This window comes from Solanum tuberosum, unplaced genomic scaffold, assembly GCF_000226075.1.
Source record: "Solanum tuberosum cultivar DM 1-3 516 R44 unplaced genomic scaffold, SolTub_3.0 scf00096, whole genome shotgun sequence".
In the NCBI taxonomy this organism is placed as follows: Eukaryota; Viridiplantae; Streptophyta; class Magnoliopsida; order Solanales; family Solanaceae; genus Solanum; species Solanum tuberosum.
This window is the reverse complement of record NW_006239025.1, coordinates 497729-521347: the sequence shown is the minus strand read 5'-3', so window position 1 is coordinate 521347 and position 23619 is coordinate 497729. Positions and strand designations below refer to the sequence as shown.

Sequence of the window (23619 nt, the reverse complement as noted above, 5' to 3'; positions counted from 1 at the left end):
TATTATGTTGTCGTTATTTATTTTTTTCAGTTTTGTTTTTATCGCACTTTTTTTGTGTCGAGAGTCTATAGTAAACAACCTCTCTACCCCATAAAAGTAATAGTAAGATCTGCGTACATCACAGTGATGGATTCAGAATTTTCAATAAGCGGGTTCGAAAAATAAAAATGTAATTATATCTAGGATTTGAATTTAGAATTTCAAATCTTGTGTTCAAATATTCAAAATCTATATATACATAAAAAAAAATTTTAAAAAAACTTACATATTCACATAAACACTCTCACCTCTCTTATTGATTCATCCTATCCTCTTTTCTATTCGTAACATTACATTAAGTATAATGCTATAACCTTAAAAAAATAAATATTAATCACATTAATTTATGAAAAACACAAAGAAAATCGTAACAAAAAGAATTTCCTTGGCATTTCAATAATAGAAATTGTATCACAAATAGACAAAGAAAATAATAATATCAAATTTTAAAGGTACAATAAATTTAATTCTGAAAATCTTAAGGTCAACTCATCAAATAAAAATATAAATTTTTAACTCTTGTCTTGTTTTATTAATGTATGTATATGAACTGTAAAGCAATGTAAACTATTCAGTTGTTGATAGAGCCGCGAACTCAAAACAGGAAAATAGACACGACATGGCTTTATCGTACGTGTCATCATCGACGCTATTGCGTGACTTACTGGCTTGCAGCGTCACGCGGTCCGTAATAATTTTAAAAGCGAGTGATCTTGAATTTTTAACTTTCGATCTTATCAGAAATATTTTAACTTTAATAACTTAGTTTTAAACCTTACAAGTTTATGAACAGAGAAAATTAATTTTCAAGGTTACTTGAGTTTAATTACATGTTGCAAAAGAGTTTTGAGAAATTTGCTCAACTAAGCCCATTAGATTTGGTTTCATGCCAGAAAATTAGGTACAACAAAATTCATCCTAATCTTATTAGCGGCCCAGTTACTACATTTACCTCCTCTTTTCTTAAAGTAACAAAGTGAGTGGTAAATACTCTTTCATTTTAAATCAATGTTTGAGACTCTATTGCGTTTGTCGGGGAGGTTTACTCACTGATATGGGACGTCTCGACGTGAATCTAATATGTGTATCCTACGCCGTTTGAAAACCTAAAATAAAATAAAGTAATAAAGCCACCGTCAATCCGTTACACTACATTCTTTTAATTAGTTTTTCACCTTATTATTTTGGTTTATGAAAGAACTTTCAAATTAAAGACATTTTTGAGCATAAATTCGCAATAGTACTAATTTAGCATGCATTTCCTAACAAATATTATGCAAAATTGACATCAACAAAGGTATCAATAAGAGAGCGAGTTCGGTATGAAAAAATCTCAAAAAACGCCATCTTCAAATGAGGTCCTACTTGATGTGAAAGTAAATTAGTCGAATTTTAATATAAATATCCAGTAAAAAAAAGAAACGTAGTGATAGGGTAATTTTCCTTCGATATTACCCTTTTTCAAAAAAAATCACATTTGTTGTCAATCAGCTAGTGTATCACGAGTCGTGACAAACAAAAGTGAGGAGAAAAAAGCACAGTAAACGACACTGCACACAGTGTGCGTGAGTGTGTTGTGCAAGTAAACAAAAAGTTTCAAAAACCGATTCAGTAGTAGCTCTTTTAGCCCTCTTTTGTACTCTCTCATCTTTTTCCTCACCGTCTGCAATTTTTTTCTCTCTCTCTGATACACTAACAATGGAGGAAGAGTACTCTATGGATCCGGCGCAGTTACTGGAAGCAGCTACTGACTTTGCGTATCATCCTGGTATTTCTGATTTTTTTTTTACTTGTTTCTCCTATTTGGTAAATAAGCAATTGGTTAATTTGTGTATCATACAATTTTTTCAGGCGCTCATTCCGATGCTTCAGCTCAAGACTTTCTCAATCGATTTCCACTTCCAGCCATTATCAAGTATCTTCTATTTTCTCCTCTGTGTTGTCAGCTCTTTCTACTTGAGTTTTCGGCTTACAATACACTCTGTATCGATTTCTCACTGAATATGTGTGGCAGAGTTAGAAATTAAGCAAACTCTTTCCAAATGCTACGTTTAATCCTGTATAGATTTGTATAGTTTTTTTTTGAAATAAAATGTTTAAACTAGATGAGAGTAATAGAGAGTCTCTCGGTTCATTTTTTACCTGTCATGTTTCACTTCATGAGAGTCAATTTGACTAATTTTTGAAGTTAATATTGAATTGGATTAATTTAATATTTTAAATTTAGATGTTCGATAACTATAAGTTGCAAGCCTTCTCATATTAATGTGATGAAAAAATATATCTTAAAATGTTGATGGAAATTCATGCTTTTTGACTCTGGAAAAGTGAAACCTGACAAATTAAATTAAGCAGTGGGAGTGCATTTAATAGAATTTAAACCATGTATGAATCTTTTTGGAATGGAGGGGGTATTCAGCTTTCTGAATAGTAGTGCTCTTACATGCTTGAATTTTACCATACCATATCACCTAGCTTAGAGAGATATAGTTTTGTCAATTTCCCACCAAGCAGGATTGCACTGGGTCTGCTGTTGTAATTTCCCACTGAATATGTGTGGCAGAGTTAGAAACTATGCAAATTCCTTCCAATTACAAGGGCTAATGCATTAATCCTGTGGAGATTTGGGTAGGATTTTTTTTTTGAAATGAAATGTTTAAACTATATAAATGTACTATAGATAACAATCTTTTACAAGTAAGAGAATTTAAACAATGTTTAAACAATCTTGTTTGAGTATTTTTGGGACACGGGGAATTGTACTTTTTGGAAGTGCTCCTACTGGCTTGCTGATTGTGAACTTTGAATTTCTTGCAGTGCTTTGCAAACAAAAGCAGATTACCCTGGCCTAGAAAGTGCTTTGGTTGATTGTTTAGAAAAGCTTTTCAAAACAAGATATGGAGCATCACTCATTCCACACTACATGGTATGGCAATAATGCTGGTACTACTAAATAAGCTAAATTCAAATCTTCATATCTGAATGAGTTGTTGTGGGTCTATCACAAGTGTGTGGTGAAGTATGTATCAGCTATTTGGTTATTTACAGCTTAGACCATAATATTGTGGGGAATGTGAAACATTAGATTGACAAGTTTTCCCTTTAGAGTTAAATGCGCTAAGGAGCTTTAGGGTTCTATCTAGTAGAGAGCAAAGGAGAAATGCTTACTCACAATGAACGAGGAAGTTTTAGAAAATTTAATCAACACTTGTTATTATTCTCTGTTTTTGTGTGTATGAAGGAAGTTGGCCGTTGTCGGGTGATAGATATACAGCTATAATTTAAACCAACTTATAGCGGTAGGGGTACAGCTTCCTTTCTAAAGCAACGTAAGGAATTTTAAGGTTCATTTTCTTGCTGTTCTTTCTGCTTCGAGCTATTCGAATGGAGCTTTAGCCTTAATCTTATAATCATGTAACTTCTGTTCATGACTGATTTAAAAGGTTCTTGATTAATAGTGATCAAGAATGATTTACTCTTTTACAAAAGTTCTGTTCATTGTAAACATGTAAACTATACCCAGTATTTTCACTGATTTGACTTTCTTTTATTTTTATGACTACAAGGACCCATTAGGGAGCATAGAGAAAAATAGAGAAGGAAGTAAACATCATAAAATGTTTTGAAGAGACTTTTTTAGAAAATCAGAAACAGAAGCATTTTGATAACAATATCTGTTGGTTTTCAGAAATCAAACCAAAACCTTTTTCCCAAAGAGAAAATAATCCAATTAATAGGGTTTTCCTAACAGCTAATGTCACCCCTAAAAATTGGTTTTCAAAATTTTTTCAGAAAATCTAGGCCTTTCAATATTGAGCCAAAACCAAATCCAGAGAAATGATCTTAGATAGCAATGAGGAAATATATTTGGAATTTATCTGTGTAAGGATCCTCTGTGTGGTCTTATAGAGCTAGTCAATCATAAGTCGATGTACATTAATAGTTTATTCCCTTATCCATCTCTGTGCAACATTTGTACTTACTCTTATGTGTGCCCATCATAATAGAATTTGAGGTAAATCATTAACTTTTTCTAAATTGCTTGGTCTGATTTCTGCTTATTTGCAGCCATTTGTTATTGTCGGTCTCGGTGCAGAGTCTCAGAAAGTCAGACATTTAGCATGCCAAACAGTAAGTGCTTCTATGATAATTTCAACCCTTTTTTGTTAAGCATAAGTATATGTGCCTCTAAGGTAAATTTAAGATCTTTTCTCCTATTAGTTTTTCAGTTTCCACCTAATTGAGACCCTTTCTGTATGGATGCTTATTTATCCGGAAGACATGTAGCTAACTCTGTAGGATGATGTGGGTGTATGAGAGAACTGAATAGTGAGGACACATGGATTTAACAGCTCTCATATTTCCGTGTGTGTCTCTGGATAATTTAAGCAGGATTGATGTCAATCTGAAGTTGACAACTTGGCAAGTTTAAACTTTTCTTCCTATGAGAAACAGAATATGTGAAGTGGTTATTGGAATTGCTGAATGTTATAATATACGTTGCTACACATTCTCATAATTCTGGAGAATTCACTTATTGTTGTATTTGCTTTTCCTCATTGAGTGCTCCATGTCATTCTAAGTTTTAGCTATCTTTGTTTGACTTGCTGAAAACCATGAACGTGGGCAATCTTTTTTGGTCTCCAAGTTTGACTCTCATGCAGTAGTAACCATGTACAGGTATCCTGCCTGTTGGAGAATATTGATGAAGCAATTGTTATACAACTAATTCATGAGTATGGAGTTTATCAACTTTTGCTTAATTGCCTCATCAGTGGGTAAGACACAATGCAATTTCTTACCATATGCAATCACTGACCGAGCTGTCTATGATTTTTTTGTTTGTTTTGTGGAGATGGCTTTGTTGGATGTACTGATCCTGGTATGGGCTGGCCTTTTCGTAGCAGTTGATTTGATTTCACTAGCTTCTTTGAGAGTCGATTTATTTCTGCTTTTGCCTGCATAGTTTGGACATCACATGTTATTCTTACCCCTTTAACTGTCATATGGGGTCATTCTAAGAGAATATGGTGTGGTCATGAGTTAGAAAAATAATATGTACAGGAGTTCGATCAGGTAACTAATTGTTCTCTTTTGTCGTTTCATCTGCTAGCATGATATGTTCTATTAAAGCACTTCAACCAGGTAGTATAACCTCTTTCCAATTCTCCTCCTTTAATTCACATTTTTCTTTTAGAAAAAATTTCTTATCGTGTCATGTGAATGAATGGCTCTTGTATTACCTACATGTCTACACTTCGGGAACACATTGCCAAATGTGTTGTTAGTTGGGATTCTACGTTTGCTCTTGGAAACAAAAAATCTGATACTTGTGACAATATTTCTTGTCAATGACAAAATTTTGAATGAGAACTATTATTTTATTTTCCCCTTTTGAACTTTTTTCCAAGCCATGTCCTCAAGATGCATCTTTGTGTGCATGCTATTTGCCTCCTGAATTGCTGACTAGTTGGTTTTGGGCTCCCCATGTGGAGGTTGCTTGTGAACTGATTTTGTAACCTCATGCTGCTTATGTTTTGGAACCTGTCATCTTTTACTACAATATTCTTTAGTTTCTCACATCCTAGTGGTGATGCTTTACATGCTTAGATCTATGTGATTTTGCTGTACCATATGCTTGTTGTGACTTCCTAAAGTAGAATTTTATATCATCAGTCGTGATGATGACATGTGATTAGCACATCAATCAGAAAAGTATGCACCCTAATATCACTTCTTTTTCCTCTTCTAGAAATTGGGTCTGCTTGTAGTCATGTAGGGTTTATTATTCTGGCAGGGATGCGGAAGTTGCTGCTTCATCTACAGATGCAATTAGGAAACTGGCTAGCCATTCTAAAGGCATTGTATGTAGTATTCTGCTTCTCATCAATGCACATACTTTTCTGCATGCCTGTGGTGATAATTTGATCAGATATATTGTAAATATGATCTCTGTTGAATTTAATAAAATTTTATGAAGGATATCATATTTCCTGAAAGCGGCAATGAAGCGACAAACCTCGTGAACTTAGCAACCAACTGTTCACCTCTGGTATGTTTTTTTCTGATGGATGGTAAAAGTTCTGTGTGCCTTTTGACAGACAATGTGCTGTATGCAATGAACAGCTCTGTTCTGAAATTAGTTCTTCACTTTCGGTCATGCTGAAATTAGTGTGAAAAACATGTCTAATGAGCAGTTATCTTTTGAATTTAGTGCTTTACTTGATGTCATGTTGAGATAAATTATTATAGTTGCTATCCAGTTAATCATAGCATATGAAATTATTCTTAAATAAAGAATCTATGAGACAAAGACACTACTCTTAGTCTATACATACCACTAAGGAGCCTTGGTGCAATGGTAGGAGATTCTACCATTTGACCAGGAGGTTCGGACTTAAAGTCATTCTCTTGCAAACATGCAATGTAAAGCTACATAAAATTAACCCAACATAGTCTGGCCTTCCTTACACCCCCACATAGCGAGAGTTTCTTGACTAGGTTTCCTATTCTTTAACCATCATACATGTTATTTTTTCTACTTTTGGTGAAGCTTCTTCAACATTCACTTTACTTTGTAGTTTATAATGAGAGAATCATACTTCAGAAATATCTTTTCAAATCCTAACTTGGTTTTACTTTTGCATAAATTACACATAAAATCTACATGACCTAAGTCCAAAAGTTCTAATATCTATAGTTCGTGTTCTCTTCTCTGATTCAAACAGAAATTATAATCATCTATCTATTTTGCTATCGATGTAATTGAGCTGGTGCCTTGTTGTGTCTGTCTTGATTATAGAATTTCTCTTACTCATCCCTCCAAAATTAAAATAAGAAAGAGGAAATAAAGTAATTAAAGTGGAATCCAATGTCAGTGGTGGTTCTTGATTCATCTGAACCTCATTGAGCTGTGGTATGCTTTTTTCCTCCTCTATCAACTGTTCTATTAGCTCATTGCTAGTACTTGGGTTTTTCATTTTGCTAAATCCTCAGGGACGAGTTAGAGTTTTAGCTTTGATAGTGAAGTTATTCTCCATTTCCACTTCTGTGGCATCAAGAGTCTACAGCTCAAATCTTCTTAGCTTGTTGGAGACAGAAATCAGCAATTCAAATGACACATTAGTCACTTTGAGCAGCTTGGAACTCCTATATGAGGTTTGCTTCTAGCTAGATATAAAATTTTCCTCTACATGTTATCATTGCAGTTGCATTTTGCTTGTCACTTTATAAGGTCTTATCAGCTATAAATTTTGCATATTTGTTCAGCAGTGGTAGAACATATCTCTGGAATTTTAGTTGTTTGAGAAAAACTCGGGAAGTCCTTGTCATAAAAGTTGTGCACTCTTCACGCAAAGTATCAACTCTTTACCTGTTTGACATATCACAAAGAGAATTCAGAACTAACTTCTTTGAACCCAGAATAACATTTGTGGACTCTGAACCATAACTATCTAGTAGTATTGGTGATGTGACCATGCCTTTTTTCTTTATGCCAAGCACTTGATGTTCTCTTTTTCCCCAGCCATCGAGTATTCACTCTGTTGCTTTTTTATGTTTTGTGCCTTCAGCTACTGTTCTGAGAGGTTGGTCCCATAGTCTATAGTAAACATAGAAGAAAATGAAATAATCAGGTAAGGTACTCTGAAAATATAAGGCAGAGAACCAGGGTTAGGTATTTACCTAAAGCAACCTTTTCCTTGTCTGCCGTTAATACCTTGTCAAAAATTTGGATCATCATGTGATGTGGAGGAAAGGTGGCTACTACTTGGAAGTTTCCATATAAATTTAAGAGCTTTTTCCTGAATATGTTTTTCTTTCTCTAGCTATAGGGGATCTAGTGGTGACATATATCAAATACTCTTCTTTTATTTGGGGGTTTGTACTTGTGTGTTAAGCTGCTATATGTTTTATTCTACTATCACTTAATAGCCTTTTCTTCAATTTGTTCCTGATTGATGTTTTACTTGTTTTTCTTGTATGTGCTGGGTGAATGAAGTTGGCTGATGTTCAGCACAGCACTGAGTTCTTGTCAAGGACTAAGCTTCTCCAAATTCTTACTTCTATTATTAGGTCTGCACACGAGAATTGCTGCTTGTGATTCTGAATTTTATGTTCTAGTCATTCAATCATTGTAACTATCATATTTATTTCTTCACCTGTCTATCTTCCTTAGTGATGCGTCTGCTGAATCGATTTTGCGATCAAGAGCAATGATGATAACTGGAAGGCTGATGGCTAGGGAGAATGCCTTTGTGTTTATCGATGAATCTGGTGATACTCACATATACTTCTTCTATGTCTTAATTGTGTGCCAAATTTGTTTGTTTGTTTAAAATTTATTTACTTTACAAATTGTAGGTATGTTGATTGAGTATTAGAGTTTTCTTTTTTTAAATTAGCTTATCACTTAAGTGATGAATAAGACATGTTACATGTACATGACTCTGGTATTGTATTCAGGTTTTATGGTGTATAATTAATGGACTTGTGAGTGGGTCCAAGTAGAATTTTTCCATCAATTAATTCAATATTGATTGAAGCCCTTACATAATTTAGGCAGGATTACTATAGGACAACACCCTCATGTGAATGAATCTAAGCATCTAACTCAAAACCTCAAAGGCCCCTTAAGGCAGGGTGTCAATGGCCCAAGACCGTTATAGACATCAATTGGAAGCCCATTTTCAACCCATATGGGACAACAGAACTCAACTGGTTTTAATGTATGCACGGTAGAAGTGGTGTATCAACTGCAGTTAATAAGATGTTGGCTGATCTTAAGGATTTTTTATTTATTTTAAGTAGGAACTAGGAAGGTTATATATATAATCTAGCAAATTTAATTCTTTGCTGGGTATTCCTTTCTTCCCCATTGTTGTCTAAGTTAACAACTCCATATGTATCAAAAGAGGATAGACTCTCCTTGTGGTATGTTTTCTATGAAGTTATCTGGTACCACACTGTTTGTTGTAATATATCCTACCTTTTCTTTTGTTGTTCTACTGCTGCTTTTGCTTGCTTGCTTAATAACACTTTGGTTGTTATTATGACTTTCAGGTTGTAGAAATCTTATTTCTGCCATTAATGGAAGATTCGATTTCTTAGAAAGTCAAAATGCAGATGAATGTGAATGTGCTCTTGAAGCATTGGGACAAATTGGATTGTGTAAGTTTTTATTTTTTTTATATTTATGTCCATGTGATGTAGCTCAATTTCTCCTTGACAGAAGGATACCTTGAACTACATTTATTTCGACAAAAACTTTAAATAGTTGAGGCAATTTTTATTTAGGATTTCTTTAAATTGATGATCACACTTTGTACTTATGAGACCTCTGCTGATTTGTTGGTGATTAACTTAGAGTTTGAGCCCTACTCACTTTTTAAGTATCTGAACAAAGTGTGTGTACTGTAAGTGTGCATGACAATAGTAAGAGAGTATTGAACTGTCCTCAGGTCTTTCCCCTTCTTTTGAGAAGGTAAAGGGTTTTTCATTGTTGTCAAAACAATACAAAGTATCAACTCCAAAAGAAGAGATAAAAAGAAGAAAAAAAGATTAGACTAGGCTGACTAATAGTCTCACTGTACATGAATAGTTTCAAAAGCCTCTAAAATGGTCTCAGCTTCGCCTATGTATTCCATTTTACACTAAGAAGCAAACAATTGAACTTGATCTTCCAGGTTGGGTTGGTTAATCCTTCAAAGCATCTTTGATTTCTTTCTCTCCAAATAGTCACCATATACAAGCCATGATTGTGGCCCATTTCTTCCTTAGATTTTGTCTTTACTTTTAGCTCCAGTATTTCAAGAGGTGATGTGGTAATTACCCACTGTAATCCCCTTTTTACCCTTTATACAGTATATTTCTTGTTTCCCCTTTAATCATATTTTTTTTGTGTGTTTGATTCATTAAAAATGAAGAAAGATTGAAGCTCTGATGCTATAATTTCTTACATACCCTATAGAGATCTTTATGCAAGAGCAGAACTCTGGTCTAAGTCGGTGTCTAAGAACTAAGCCATGGATTACCATGTCACGTGGAAGGACCTAACGACATGAAGCTGTCGTTACTCATTATTGTGCATGATTTGTTGGTCTAGTGACGCTAGTCAAGCTATCTAGAAAATCTGGTTAATGGTACCGGCTATTACTTTTTGGTGCATCTGGTCAGAAAGGAATCCTAGGTGATCTGATGGGATCTCAACTCCAAGTCAATCTGCAAAATTCAATTGTTTACTTAGTCTGTGTAACTGGCTAAATCTATACCTTTTTTGGATTGTGCCAGCTCGCCAGATATAGCTTAATGTTTTGTACATGAGTAGACTCGATCTTCCTCTTGTTATTTTTGCTTGTGCATCTGCTTGATGCTACTAATGAAACCTTCTTACTTCATCAAAAAGAAAAATTGTTGGTCTGATGACTCAGTGGGGAAATGCTTAGTGGGCTAGAATGGTGTGTCATGATATAGTGATGTACTAGCTCAAAGATCCATATGCTTTGTAGAACCACGTGACGTGATGGTAATCCTGACTTCTGTGCGTATTTTATCATTCTGGACTGTTTTTGTAGTATTACGGTTGCTTCATAACTATTCTCAGGTATTAATGTATTCAGTCTATGAAAAACCAGTACTTAGGTTGCAGCTTTATAATTGTAGGGAATTGCCATTGGTGTTAATTGATTCTGATTTCATTCTTCTAGTGTCCAACCTACTAGATATCATCGTTTATGCTGAGCTAATATTTAATCCTCTCATCAAATATTCTTTGGTCTGTCCTCTTGTTCTTGATATGAATATGCTTCTCGAAGTACTGGTTCCTGCATTCATGCAGAAGTATGTTTTTTTGTTGCTCTTTTGACCGCTGGAATTTCTTTCTAGCACTGTGTAGTTCACTGTGACACATGCCACTTCAACATATTCACTTGGTTAAGTGATTATGTCGTAATTGAAAAAAAAAATTGTCCTTGACTTCTTGCAGGCAGCAAAGGGGCAGCATCACTTCTCTCAGGTGCACAGCCTGCAGGAAGACATGTGATTTATGCAACCTTTGATCAGCAACAGCATGGTAAACAGCTGGTAAGCACATCTTTTTTTCTGACATTTCCACTCTGCTATGAGTGTTGAATTTGAGACTCCTTAGAGGGCGAGCTTTAACTTGTGTTATCCATGTCAATTTACACAACCTCAATTTTATGAATGTTGTGTGAATGATGGCAACTTATTATTGTATTCTAATGTAATTCAGCTGGAAGCAAAGAGGAGACGTATTAATATCTTTATCTATTGCTTAAGTTCTGTGCGGAGCTCATGCAAACTCTGACTTCATGATTTAAAGAGATTCAGAAATTTGTTACCGACATAATCTTTACTTGGGACTTCCTTTGAATGTAAAAAACAGGCGGCATTGCATGCTCTTGCAAACATTGTTGGAGAAACTCGCGCCGAAAAGGATGTATTGCTGGATGGTGATGCAGAGCAGAATCTTCGGCGCCTGATCTATGAAGCAGCATCCAAGACTTCAAAGCTGACACCTTCAGTGAGTTTAATTTTTGTGTGACGTCTGGCTTCATGATAAAAAAAAAGACCCTGTAATCAGCACTCCATGCTCCCAAAAAGGGTAAGGGGGATTGAGAGACAGAGAGGGTAAACAAATGGATTATAAAAGAAAGGGAAACATGTGAAACGCATTACCCTCGTGGGTTGAAGAGTTTTATTGGGATTTGATGTGCATGAACTGTTGTTAGACTTGTGTTCAACATTAATAGCCAGTTTGCCCAAGCTTTTGGGAAGCGAAAAGTGCTTATTTTAGCGAGTTGTGATATTTGGCCAAACTTTTAGGAACAAATAAGTGTTTTTGAGTAGTAGTAGTAGAAACTATTTTTCAGAAGTTAAAAATAGTAGTTTTTCCCCAAAAGCACTTTTGGAACCTTGACCAAGCACAATTACTGGATTAATATTGGTAAAATTTCTTTTGAAATTCATTGCCAAATACATACTCCTACTCTGCAAAAGTCTTTTTTTGAAAAACAGTTCTAAAAAAACGCACTTTTCAAAATAAGCAGATTTTGGAATTTTGGCCATATAAGTCTTCAAATTCTTCTTTGACTCTTTTCTAATATAATTTCTTAGCTTAAAGTTCTTGGTTATTTATTTGAATTGTTCCTTATGACAGGGTCTCCTCTTATCAGTTCTTCAACAGGATTCAGAAATTCGTAAGGCGGTGAGATATATCTCTGCAGCTAATGGCTTATATCATTTTACAGAGAGGAACAGTTAGAAGAAAGTTTCCTTGTTTATGTTATCCTTTTAAAATCAACTATTTGAAGAAGCTATTCCTTCCTACCTAGCTGTACTGTGGAAAGTTTTAATTCTTTTAGCAGTATAGTGATGTGATGCATGTGAATCGTTTCAACTTAATTTGGATTTTAAAATTGACTAAAGTGTGCATAGGAATAATGGCTACAAAAAAATAGTACTCTATTATTTTCTTGTCATTTATGTATTTTCTGTAGAGTGCAAAGTAATGCAAACCATTTCATGATGCTGGACGTGTTGGTGCGATCAATGATCATATAGTTTCTCACAGTTAGTAAAAGTCAGTATCTTCTTATGTTTACAGGGATACAGAGTGATAACTGGGTTGGTGATGCGACCTTGGTGCCTGATGGAGGTTATTTCCAGACGAGAAATAATAGATATAGTAACTGACGCATTTAAAGAGACAGAAAAGATAGGTTTGTATGCTAATATCCAATTTGCTTGACAGTAGACACTAACATTGTTACTGTGGGTACAAGTATTTGCTGTTTGCATATCTAAGTGCAGTCATTTGATGACATTTTTTTGGCATCATCTCTGATTGATCATGTCTTCACCTAAAGGACTTCTGTGCTACTGCATTTTCTCATTCAACCTTATGTTGGCCCATATTCACGTGAAACTGCAAGTTAGTGTATTTCTTGTTTTAATTGTCTGTTCATCCTTTACCCTGACAATTCCATTAACAAATAGTCTTTAACTTACCATATCTCCGTACTACAAAAGTTGCATCATCAGCTATTGGTTTTTTTCAACTCACCTGGCTAAGCAGGACTTTGACAGATATTGAAAGACCACCCTCATTTAGGCCTTAATTGTAGTTGTCTGTGTCCTCATTTATATCTTATATGTATTCTATTGTAAAGCTGTAACTATTTCACATAATACATGTTCTTGTTTACAAATATACATTTCTAAAGCTCGAGAAATATTTATGTTTTAACTATGGTATACGTGCATGAACTTCCTTTCCAGTTATATAGAGATTCAGAATCATCAAAAGTTGACCTGGTTTCAATTGCAACATTTTCTTCTTTTTGTGTCCATCACAATTTCTTTTTATATAAAGAAAACTCTCGATGACTTCCCGTAGATAAAGGGTTGAACATGTAGCTTTTAAGAGAACGAATTGAATGGCTAAAAATGCAACAGCTGGAATCATAAGGCCCAAACCCAGTATATTTGGGGCTTTTCTTCTTTCCCAAAATGATGCCATTAGTATCATTGATGACACGGTTTAACCGCCTGAAGAGCAATTATATGTTGAGAAAATAACTGTGAACCTTTCTGAAGCAGTTCGGATTTTCCTGAAGTTGGTTAGTGTTCAGGTATGGAAGCAAGACACAAATGTTGCCAGTCAATCTACAAAGTTTTCACCTCATCTAGTAAACTGATCGCTGACAATGCACTTTCGGGTATAGCTACAAAGGTGTGTCTTTCCTGATTTATATCACTTGTGCTCAAATCTTTACAGATTACTTGTAGTTCATTGTGGATCTGAGATGGGATTGGTCTTCAATCCTAGAGTTCCCTGTTATAGAAGTCTGATGTGTCCTTATTTTCACCGTGTATATACATATAGTTATGCCTACTTACTATAGATATAGACAAGCATGTCAAGCGTTCAACCTATTTTTTGCATTTTACTTTTCTTTGTGCAAGTATCGCGGTGAATTTGCAACAACAACATACCCAATGTAATCCCACAAGTGGAGTTTGGAGAGGGTGGTGTGTACGCAGTCCTACCCCTACATTGTGAGGTTAGAGTGGTTGTTTCTGATAGACAATGCATATCAAAGATCAAGTATGTAAAACAAATACAGTAGTGAAGAAGACATACTGAAAAATAATTGAGAAGGGAATAGTAGCAACAACAAATAATATGATAACTGAAGGAAACAACAAGTATTACTAAAATCGAAGAATAAGAGTAATAACTAATAATAGCAATACTGATAAGGAAACTAGACAACATTCTATTACCTACTAACCTTATATCATAATCTTCGACCTCCATATCCTCCTATCGAGGGTCATGTCTTCTTTGAAGTTTATTTTAATGAGCATAAAACCAGGGGAAGAGTCTACTTTTCAGTTGTTTCACTTTATATGTTTGTCACTGTGCCTATGTGGGTCATAGAAAAGAAAATACATAAAAGCCTAACAAGTGAGCCATGCTTCCTTGAAATTTGCCCTCGGTAAGATGTAGGTGTGTCATGCCTTGTTTATACTTCTTCGGCCTACTTCTACCACTCCTCAAATTCACCATGGTCAACCTCTCACACCTCCCAACTAAGGCATCTGTGCATCTCCTTTTCACATGACCTTACAATCTCAACCTCACTTGACTTGTCTCATCTTGTCCACCATGGAGGTCATATCAACCTTGTCCCTAATATCTTCGTTTCTAATGCTATCTCTCCTAGTATGTCCACACATCCATCTCAACATCCTCATTTTTGCTACTTTCATCTTTTGAACGTGCCAGTTATTGACCAACCAACACTCTGCCTGGTCAAGTTGGTGCATTTGCCTATTTATTTATTTATTGAAGAAGTAAGATGTTTCATTAAGCGAATTTGCCTATTTATTGTCAACTGCATGGAAAATTTAAAAATGAGTTGGCCACGATGGTAGCAATAGGAGAGCGAAAGAAATGAGATATAATTTACAGAAAGTCCAAAAGTTAAATCTTCACATAAATACAATCTTTTAGCCCAAGTAAACGTCTTTTAAGATGGTTGAGGACTGATAGCCCAAGTGACATAGTGTTTGTTTCATCAAAGATTCTTAATTTTCTGTTCCTTTTCTCCTCTCGTTGATGGTGTGCTTTCCTACATTTGTGTTATAATAATGTGCTTTCCTGCAGCTGGAGGAAGCTATCAACAGAGGTCCTTATCTAGGAAGAAAGCTTTCTGAAGCACAACCTGCAGTGATGACTGAGCAGAGATTTTAGTCTTCTCAACATCATAGAAACTATCTTACAAGTTACAAGTGTTAATTTCAGCCATGACGTATCAGCTTTAAGATGTTAACCCTCAGTAGTACATAGTGGATCAACTTGCTTGCTCACTTCCCTTGTAAAATGTTCCCTTTTCTGTAGGCTAACAGCAACAAAGACTGTATACTATGTGTGTAGGCATTTGGTGCTAACTGCTAAAGTTGGGTTTAGCTATTCGAGTTCACTGGCCTTTTTCACTTCCAAAGATCTCATCCAAGAGACTTCACTGCTTTGTCATGCCGAATTGATAAATATTTGAACTCGAGCTTCCTTAGATGAGCCAACTTTGAGCTGAAAATTCTGTTGAATCTTGGTTGTAGGGCTCTACTACGTGCTACGATTATCGTATTTTATTACTGTTGTGCTCTTCACTTTGGGTATCTTTATTATTTTGTTGTCAATACTTTTCTCCTCTTCTGCATTTTCATATGTTGTATTTTTTAGAACCATCTTTGAAAACACTTTTTTTTTAAGCTGAGGGTCTTGTCGGAAACAATCTTTCTACCTCTCCCAAGGTGCTGATAAGGTCTGTATACCCCCACCATCTCTAGACCCCAACTTACGGAAACGGGATTACATTTGATATGTTGTTATTGTTGTCATTGTTGCTTTACATGTGCTTAATATGTAAAATCAAAAGTGTGAATAATATAGAAGTTGCTGCATTATCCGTTAAGTAAAAGATAATTAGCATTGCAACAGTCGTGTCAAGAGACCTAACTAGGTTGTCCTTCCGCAGATTATTTCGAGACAAATAATATTTTGATATTACAACAAAGAAAGTTGTATACTAATAATATTAATTTAAAATGCTCGAATAAATAAATTTATAACATTTTATAATTAAATTTTAAAAATATTCACAATTAAATAATAAATGTTAGTTAATTGAAATTGAAAATGTGATTATTTTTTATGATATTCGCACAACGCACGGGTACATATACTAGTTAGGCCCAATAGCGTTGGAAATGGTTGGTCTTGAACTTTTATTTCCTGCTTACCCCGTGGGCAAACTTTCACGGTCACAACTTAAAGTCTCGCTTGTGTATCACAACTTATTAAATTTAAAACTTTAATCGGGGCTTAAAAGTTCAAAATCACTCACCTCAAAAGTCATTCTCGTAAATCACCCGACCGATAATGGACGGATCTCATCTCTTTTGCTCTTAATGGGTTTATTCTTTTTTGTTGGGCTAATAAAACTTGGCCCATATAACACATCAGCCTCCACCAACACAAGCCCATAATCAAAATCAAAAGAAAATAAGACTGTGAGGATAAGATGGGATACCAATTAGTACAAAGTTCTTCAGCTTTTGCTGTTGCTGTGTAGAGTGAGAAATACAGAGAAAAAGCCATGGCAGGAGCTTGCTTATCTTCTTCTTGTTTGATCTTTACTACAAAATTCAACACCCTTTCTCTCAATGGACTACATGCTGATGCATTTAGGTCACTCAGTTTTTGTGCTAACACTTCTCTCAATCTCTTCTCTAAAGGTATGAATTTCATTTACAACGAACCCATCAATTCAAGAATCCATTTTTATCTTTTATTTTGATTTTTCAGAGATTAATCCGTATGGGAATTGGTTTTTCGGGGGTTGATTTTTCCAATTTTTTCAACAAAGAAAGTTGTTTCAAATTGGTTAGTAGAATTTAGAGTTTTATGGTCTTATTGATTTTCTTTGAATTGCAGGGACTGTTTCACTGAATCCGGTGCAAATGCCGTTTCGTCGTTCCATTGTTTGTGAAGCTGCTCCAACAAAGAAAGCGGATTCTGCAGCTAAAAGGGCAAGACAAGCTGAAAAGAGGAGAATTTACCACAAGGCTAAAAAATCTGAAGTCAGGACTAGGATTAAGACTGTAAGTTGCTTTCACTTTTGGGTTTAATTATGTTTAGTTATTAGTTCGAAGTTCGAACTGTCAACTACTTCGTTGGTTTTGCATTGTTCCTATTAATATTTTTATATAACATGCTTGTTGAGTTCTTTTGTAATGTGGTTTTTATTGTGCAATTGATATTTTCCTTTTTAGTTTCACTTGTGGTGTCGAGATAGGCTAGATAAATAAACCCCTCCTTGAAGTTGATCTAAAGATTTGAATGAATTTTGTAAATAATTAAAGGAACCTTGAAATGGATCAAGAATTGTGTGCAGAACATGTCTACCATGAGACAACAGAATTGGTCAACTTCTGTCCCTTCCACATACTTGTAGAAGCTAGATGAAATTATGTACTTGTTTAGTCAGTAATCTATTACGGCAAGCATTTTGATGGATTGTCTGTGTAACTTTTTCTTTGACTATTTAAAATTGTTCCGTTTTATCCTCCTAACTAAATTTTGTTTGAATGGGCACAAAGAATTTTCAATGATGCTGCTTGTTGATGGGACCTCTATGGAAGTAGAGAAAACTCAATTTGAGGAAGAGCTATATTTACATAGAGTCCCTATTTTTTGTGAATGTGCCCCATAAAATGATTTAGCATTGAAATTTTGTTAAGTTCTGATGTTTGTTTATTTATTTTATTTGAGTGCATGTCTAACATACTCTAAGTCTCATCTTCGGATGTGTGGCATATGGTAAACCAAGTCTTTTTCAATTGTTTCAAGCAACAACGGAAGAGTGAGTGGATGAGTGCAGAGATGGAGTAGTGGTCCATTTTATGTCAATCTGATTTCTTCCTTTTTGATCTTTAAGGTCATAGTCACTATTTTTCCCGTAACTGTTGAGACAATAAACTGCTGATGGGTTTGGATCTTTGAGGCAAAAGTAGGGTCAAAATTGGAACTGCAGAGAATAAACTGAGTTAAATTTCAATAAAATAGTAATGCGTTAGGATTGGGAATTTGCGTTAAGCAACTCTTGCATGGCTTTTGTTGCCCTTCTTTAAAATATGAGTTATACATATGTCAAAATAATCACCTTTTGCACTTACTCTCTGCTCTTAGAGATGTCTCTTGACTATGCTAAGGCACTGAAGGTAAAAATTTTGGGGTAAAATATCATTTTCAGTCATGTCTTATTCTTAGACGACTCTCTGAAGCTGCAAATACTACCTTCAGTTTCATTTTAGCTAATCCTATCTATTAGATAAAAATGTGAAAGCTATCCACATCTATTGGATAAGAATGAAAAATTAAAACAATAACCTCAAAGACTAGTGGTGTGCCTTGGGTTGCAGTGGAGTGTCATGATTCTGCAGTCAGCATAGCTTCAAACTCCAGCTTTTGAGGCTGAGTCATAGCTTCAACTGTTTAGGCCTATTTGACAGTTATTAGAGCTCTCTTATGGAGTCAGCAAATTTGCTGCTTTCATTTGGTTTCCTTCCGTTCACCTTTTTCCTAATTTTCAGAGTCCTGGAAGAGGAATATTGTTTGTTGGGGTCATTGATATTCAGGATGTGGAGATAATTCCCCTTCATAATTTTGTCTTTTGTTACCTCCAGTTATATAGACACATGGTGCACTAGGCTAGGTGATCCCAGAATTTGTATGACTGAACAAATTGAAGATTTTTAGATAGATGATGCCCTTGTATTACTTAGTTTTTAAAATAAAAAGATGTAAGAAGCTACTATGATATGCCCTTGCACCATCCGTCGAAGTGAATTGACAAAGAGATAAAAATCACAGACTATAATAAGAGAAGGGTCAGTAACTAACAAGAGCTGTTTCTCTCTGAACGGAAACTTGAACTTGAACCAAGATTTGGTTGTACTTGACTAATTAGTGGAGATTTAATGGTATTTGAGAGTGATGAACAAATCAAGTGAGAAGATTCGCTATTCTGAGAAGTTTGTGATGAAATTATTGTCATTGCAAAATGAAGTAATGTTGATTGAGTTCCCATAAGCACAACCTTAGAAATGAACTCAACAGATTCATGGATCTTTTGATAAAAGATAGATTTATGGGCATAAGTCAACTTTCATGGACTGCACCTGGCTGCATTTACCGCATGAAATTAATAAATTAGAGGAAGATTAGAAGAAGCATTTTCAGAAACACGATAAACACATCGAGAAAAAGATATAAGCTATCACAGGCTTCTTCATCTCAGCATATGGAACCTAACCTTTGTTCTTTTCTAGGTTTTGGAAGCATTGGAGACATTGAGGAAGAAAACTGATGCAGAGTCAGAGGAAGTTGTGTCAGTTGAGAAGTTGATTGCAGAGGCATATTCCGCAATCGATAAAGCAGTTAAAGTTGGGACACTTCACAGGAACACTGGAGCGAGAAGAAAATCTCGTCTTGCTAGAAGAAAGAAAGCAGTTGAGATCCATCATGGCTGGTATGTTCCTGTTGCAGCCACTGAACCTGATCTTGTAGCCACAGCTTGATGTCAATCCACATTTTTCATATTCAATGTAAAGCGGTGACATCTTGTGGAGAATTAAGCTTCCTAGAGTATGATCAGATATTTTTCATTCTTGATATTGTATATGACCTTGTTGTGCAATCAATTTCTACTTCTCTTTTGTTTCTTCAGTTAATAATTATGTGTACTTTCATTTTGTTTCTTGAACATAATGTTGTTGATGTTTAGAGTTCAGAGTTTCCAGACTCCATTTGTGGGATTACAATGGGTATGTTGTTTAGAATTCAGAGTTCGTGAGAAATACATCTTCAAATGGAAGTTTATTGGAATGTTAGAACACATTGATAGTGTATGACTTAAATTCGTCACTCTATGAGTCTCTTCCTTATCTTGTGTGGATTCAATGGGAACTTGATGAGTTCGATCTATCTTTTTTACATATCTTTTTACTAACAATTATGTATTTACTTTGTAAAAATGAACCCACGTAAACAATGGTTTTTTTTTTCGTACATTAAATTCCTCCCACCATAAAAACTATTTAGTATATTCAATAATAAATTAATGAGAACACCTGCTTCATTGTCGAGTTTCTTCTAAAATTTAAATAGGAAGCGATAACAAAATTGAGTTTAATTAAAATACATTTGCATATACTCCTTAAGGTTCCAAATTTTTATAGTTTTAACAAATTAATTTTGTCTTAAAATACTTGACGTCTGAAAAAAAAATACTTATTATATCCAAGTTTTAACTTTTCTAATTTAATTAGTAAAGTATTACTACTGATTAAATGAGTCATTTTGAGAGAAATAAATAAAAAGTAATATAAACAAGTATACTTATGATTAAAAATATTAATCTATATACTTTTGCAAAATGATGTCCAAAAAAAATAGACATAATATATAAATATATCCTTTAATTTGTCTTTTATATAAGACGAATGTATCCATATTTTATAACATAAATTTAAGAGTATATTTGCGCATATCCAAAATTAGAGGCATAAATATTTGCATAAATCAAATCAAAGAACACGTTTATGTATTATCTATATCTTCTATATTACCTTAAAACATGAACTCCAAACTTGAATGTAAATTACTATAATATCCCTAACTTAAAACACCCTTATATTTATTTGAATAGCATATGTTTTCTTGAAAGGTTGTGACTTTTTCGATGAGTTGTGACTTTTCTGATAAGTTGTGATTTTTTGATGAGTCGTGACTTTTCTAAAGAATTGTGACTTTTCTAATAAGTTGCGACTTTTCTAAAGAGTTGTGACTTTTCTAATAAGTTGTGACTTTTTCGAAGGGTTGTGACTTCTTGGACATGCCATGACTTTTCAGATAAGACACAAAAAACACTTGTTCATACTACCTTTTGTTGACTATGAATAGAGGGGTTTCCTCTCATTTTTCAACCACAATTTTTTTTAATCTTCTACTCTTCATCTTCTTGCATTTTAAAAAATTTCATCTGATATTGTCGTTGAGTGAGTTCGAAGTTTAGCAGAATGTGAGGTACCACTATTTTGATGAAGTACATCATTTTATCCTAAGAGGATATATTTCATAACCTCGAGTACTTGAGGAAAATAATATTTGAAGATATAATAGTTATTTTTTGGTTAATATATACAGTGGTATGTAATGTTCCAATATATAAAGTTAACATGATGTAGTCTAAATTCATTTGTTTTTTTGACAGTTTCCCTTGTGATACAAATATATGCTTCTGAATATCTTTTTCCAAAATTATTTAAATTCTCAAAAGTTAGAGAATTGTCACGATATTTTTGTTGATGCTCAAGACATAAAAATGACTTTATTTATCAATGCTACTTATGTGATTTAGATAGTCACGAAGTTTGCTTCAAAATAGATATTATTATATAACATTTCCCTTTTGTTTTACTTATTTACTATTTCTTAATATCTAAGTATTTTAGACGAAATAAATCCATATGACTTGTAATAACGCATGTTGAAGTTTGTAGTAGTTTAACTTTTATTATTTATTTAATAGCTAATTTTTATGAGATAACTATTTACATTAATGCATATATATAAAATTATATTCAGTAATATGGAATAAACATTTTCATCTTGTCCCTACACTAAATTAAAATCTATAACTATAAAAAATAGTAACATTAATTAAAAATCCTCTTTATTTATGTAAGTATTTTTTTTTTTAGAAATTCAGCTATTGCACTTTAATTCTTTAGTTATAACATTGTAAATTAACTTAGTTATTACTAATTATTTCAAACGTTAGTCACACTCTTTTACATTCTTTAGTTATAATATTATGAATTCTCATAGTTATTATATGAAGTATTTCTATCTTTCATCTTTTCTTATATTAAGTTTTGACCAATAATTTTTCATATTACCCCCCCCCCCCCCCTATATATCTAGTAACACGGTGTTGTTATTTTCTTTGGATGAATCATGTTTGGTTGAATAAATTGAAAATTGTTTACAAGGATATGGAACTATCTCTTTGTTGGGTGTAAGGTAAATCAAGTGATTATATATATGATTTCACAGATAGAATATATTCGGTACTTTTAATTTTTAGTTTTTTCAGAAAAAAAAGAAGGAAACATTTCTTAGTTAACTATGACTGATAACTATCTTTTATTTATGTACACAATCAATCGTGAAGTCAAATATGAGAGCCAACAACAACGACATCTATTATGTTATAACTTATAAAAAAAAATTAATATACAAAAAAAATAGTTCTAAAAAATAAAATGTAGTTGTTCTCTTCACATGTTCATATGACATCTACACAATTTAACGTGGAATACAAGTGCAAAGCACGTGTGCTTAGATGACAAGAAAAATATACAACAAATATCGTCTACATGCAATGCACGTGTCGAAAAACTAGTCCAATAAAATATTGATAGCTCTTTTTTATACATTTAAACAACACTAAAAGATAGGATTAGGTGGCTTTGAAGTTAACAAAACAAAATATGCGCCACATGTTGGTTCGCGTGAATAAGATATATATATATGACAATCCACATTAAACATTCACAAACGAATCTGCAATAATATTTTGTGCAAAGTTAATTGTTCAAAATCTCCGCTTAAGTAAGCGATTTTATTTACTATAACATATATTTTATGAATTGATAATCACGTGCAACGCACGTGTCAAAAAATTAGTCCAATAAAATATTAATAGCTCTTTTTTATACATTTAAACAACTCTAAAAAGATAGGATTAGGTGGCTTTGAAGTTAACAAAACAAAATCTGCGCCACATATAATAATAAGTCGATTTTCTACTTTGTTGTTTCTGGAATTTGACACTTCACTTCTGTGGGCTAAATTCTAAAACCTTAAAACCCCTCAATAAACCTTGTTCTTTTTCCAGCAAAAGTTTGTTATTGTTTCTTATAAATGTGATAAATGTTTACTAATCGAAAGAAAGAAGATGAAGGCAATAGATATGAGGTGTTGCCAATGAAAGGGAATGAAAGAGTGGGGCGATGATTTATATGTGTGTCGGCGCCGGCGGGAAGGGGAAACAACCTTGACACGAAGAAGATGAAGAAGACGGGAGGGTGAGGGCGTTGATTAAAAAAGTTAATTTTTATTTTCTTAAAATTCTTTTGGATTACTTAAATACAATTTTTAAAAAATTCAATTCAATTGCCACGTGTCATTGTTTCATTGGTACACCTGATATGTTTGTGTTTGAGCTACACACAATTTTGATTTTCAACTGATTATCATTTTGTGTCTAATAGATATAAATTTCTTGAGGTTAAAGTGTTCAATAGGTACTAACCTTAGTTGAGATGTCTAAATGAATTATGCGGACAATTTTAAGGGGTCGCGGATGACTTAAGCCTTTATTTAATAGCTAATTTTTATGAGATAAATATTTTCATTAATGCAAATAT

General features: G+C 33.9%; 2 protein-coding genes across 2 annotated transcripts; both read left to right on the top strand.

The window, feature by feature from the left end:
• The first annotated feature begins 1585 nt into the window (after nucleotides 1–1585).
• Nucleotides 1586–15732, top strand: LOC102597543 (uncharacterized). The gene is made up of 17 exons (XM_006348211.2): nucleotides 1586–1807; nucleotides 1891–1954; nucleotides 2857–2965; nucleotides 4108–4170; nucleotides 4720–4817; nucleotides 5837–5903; nucleotides 6020–6091; nucleotides 7036–7197; nucleotides 8039–8112; nucleotides 8216–8313; nucleotides 9100–9207; nucleotides 11021–11118; nucleotides 11441–11578; nucleotides 12215–12262; nucleotides 12662–12776; nucleotides 13689–13789; nucleotides 15230–15732. The coding sequence occupies exons 1-17, from the start codon at nucleotides 1738–1740 to the stop codon at nucleotides 15314–15316; spliced, it is 1572 nt and encodes a 523-aa protein (XP_006348273.1). The 5' UTR covers nucleotides 1586–1737; the 3' UTR covers nucleotides 15317–15732.
• A 915-nt stretch (nucleotides 15733–16647) lies between these two features.
• Nucleotides 16648–19914, top strand: LOC102597213 (30S ribosomal protein S20, chloroplastic). The gene is made up of 3 exons (XM_006348210.2): nucleotides 16648–16860; nucleotides 17060–17226; nucleotides 19456–19914. Exons 1-3 carry the CDS (start codon nucleotides 16722–16724, stop codon nucleotides 19702–19704), a joined length of 555 nt encoding a protein of 184 aa, XP_006348272.1. The 5' UTR covers nucleotides 16648–16721; the 3' UTR covers nucleotides 19705–19914.
• Nucleotides 19915–23619: the final 3705 nt, after the last annotated feature.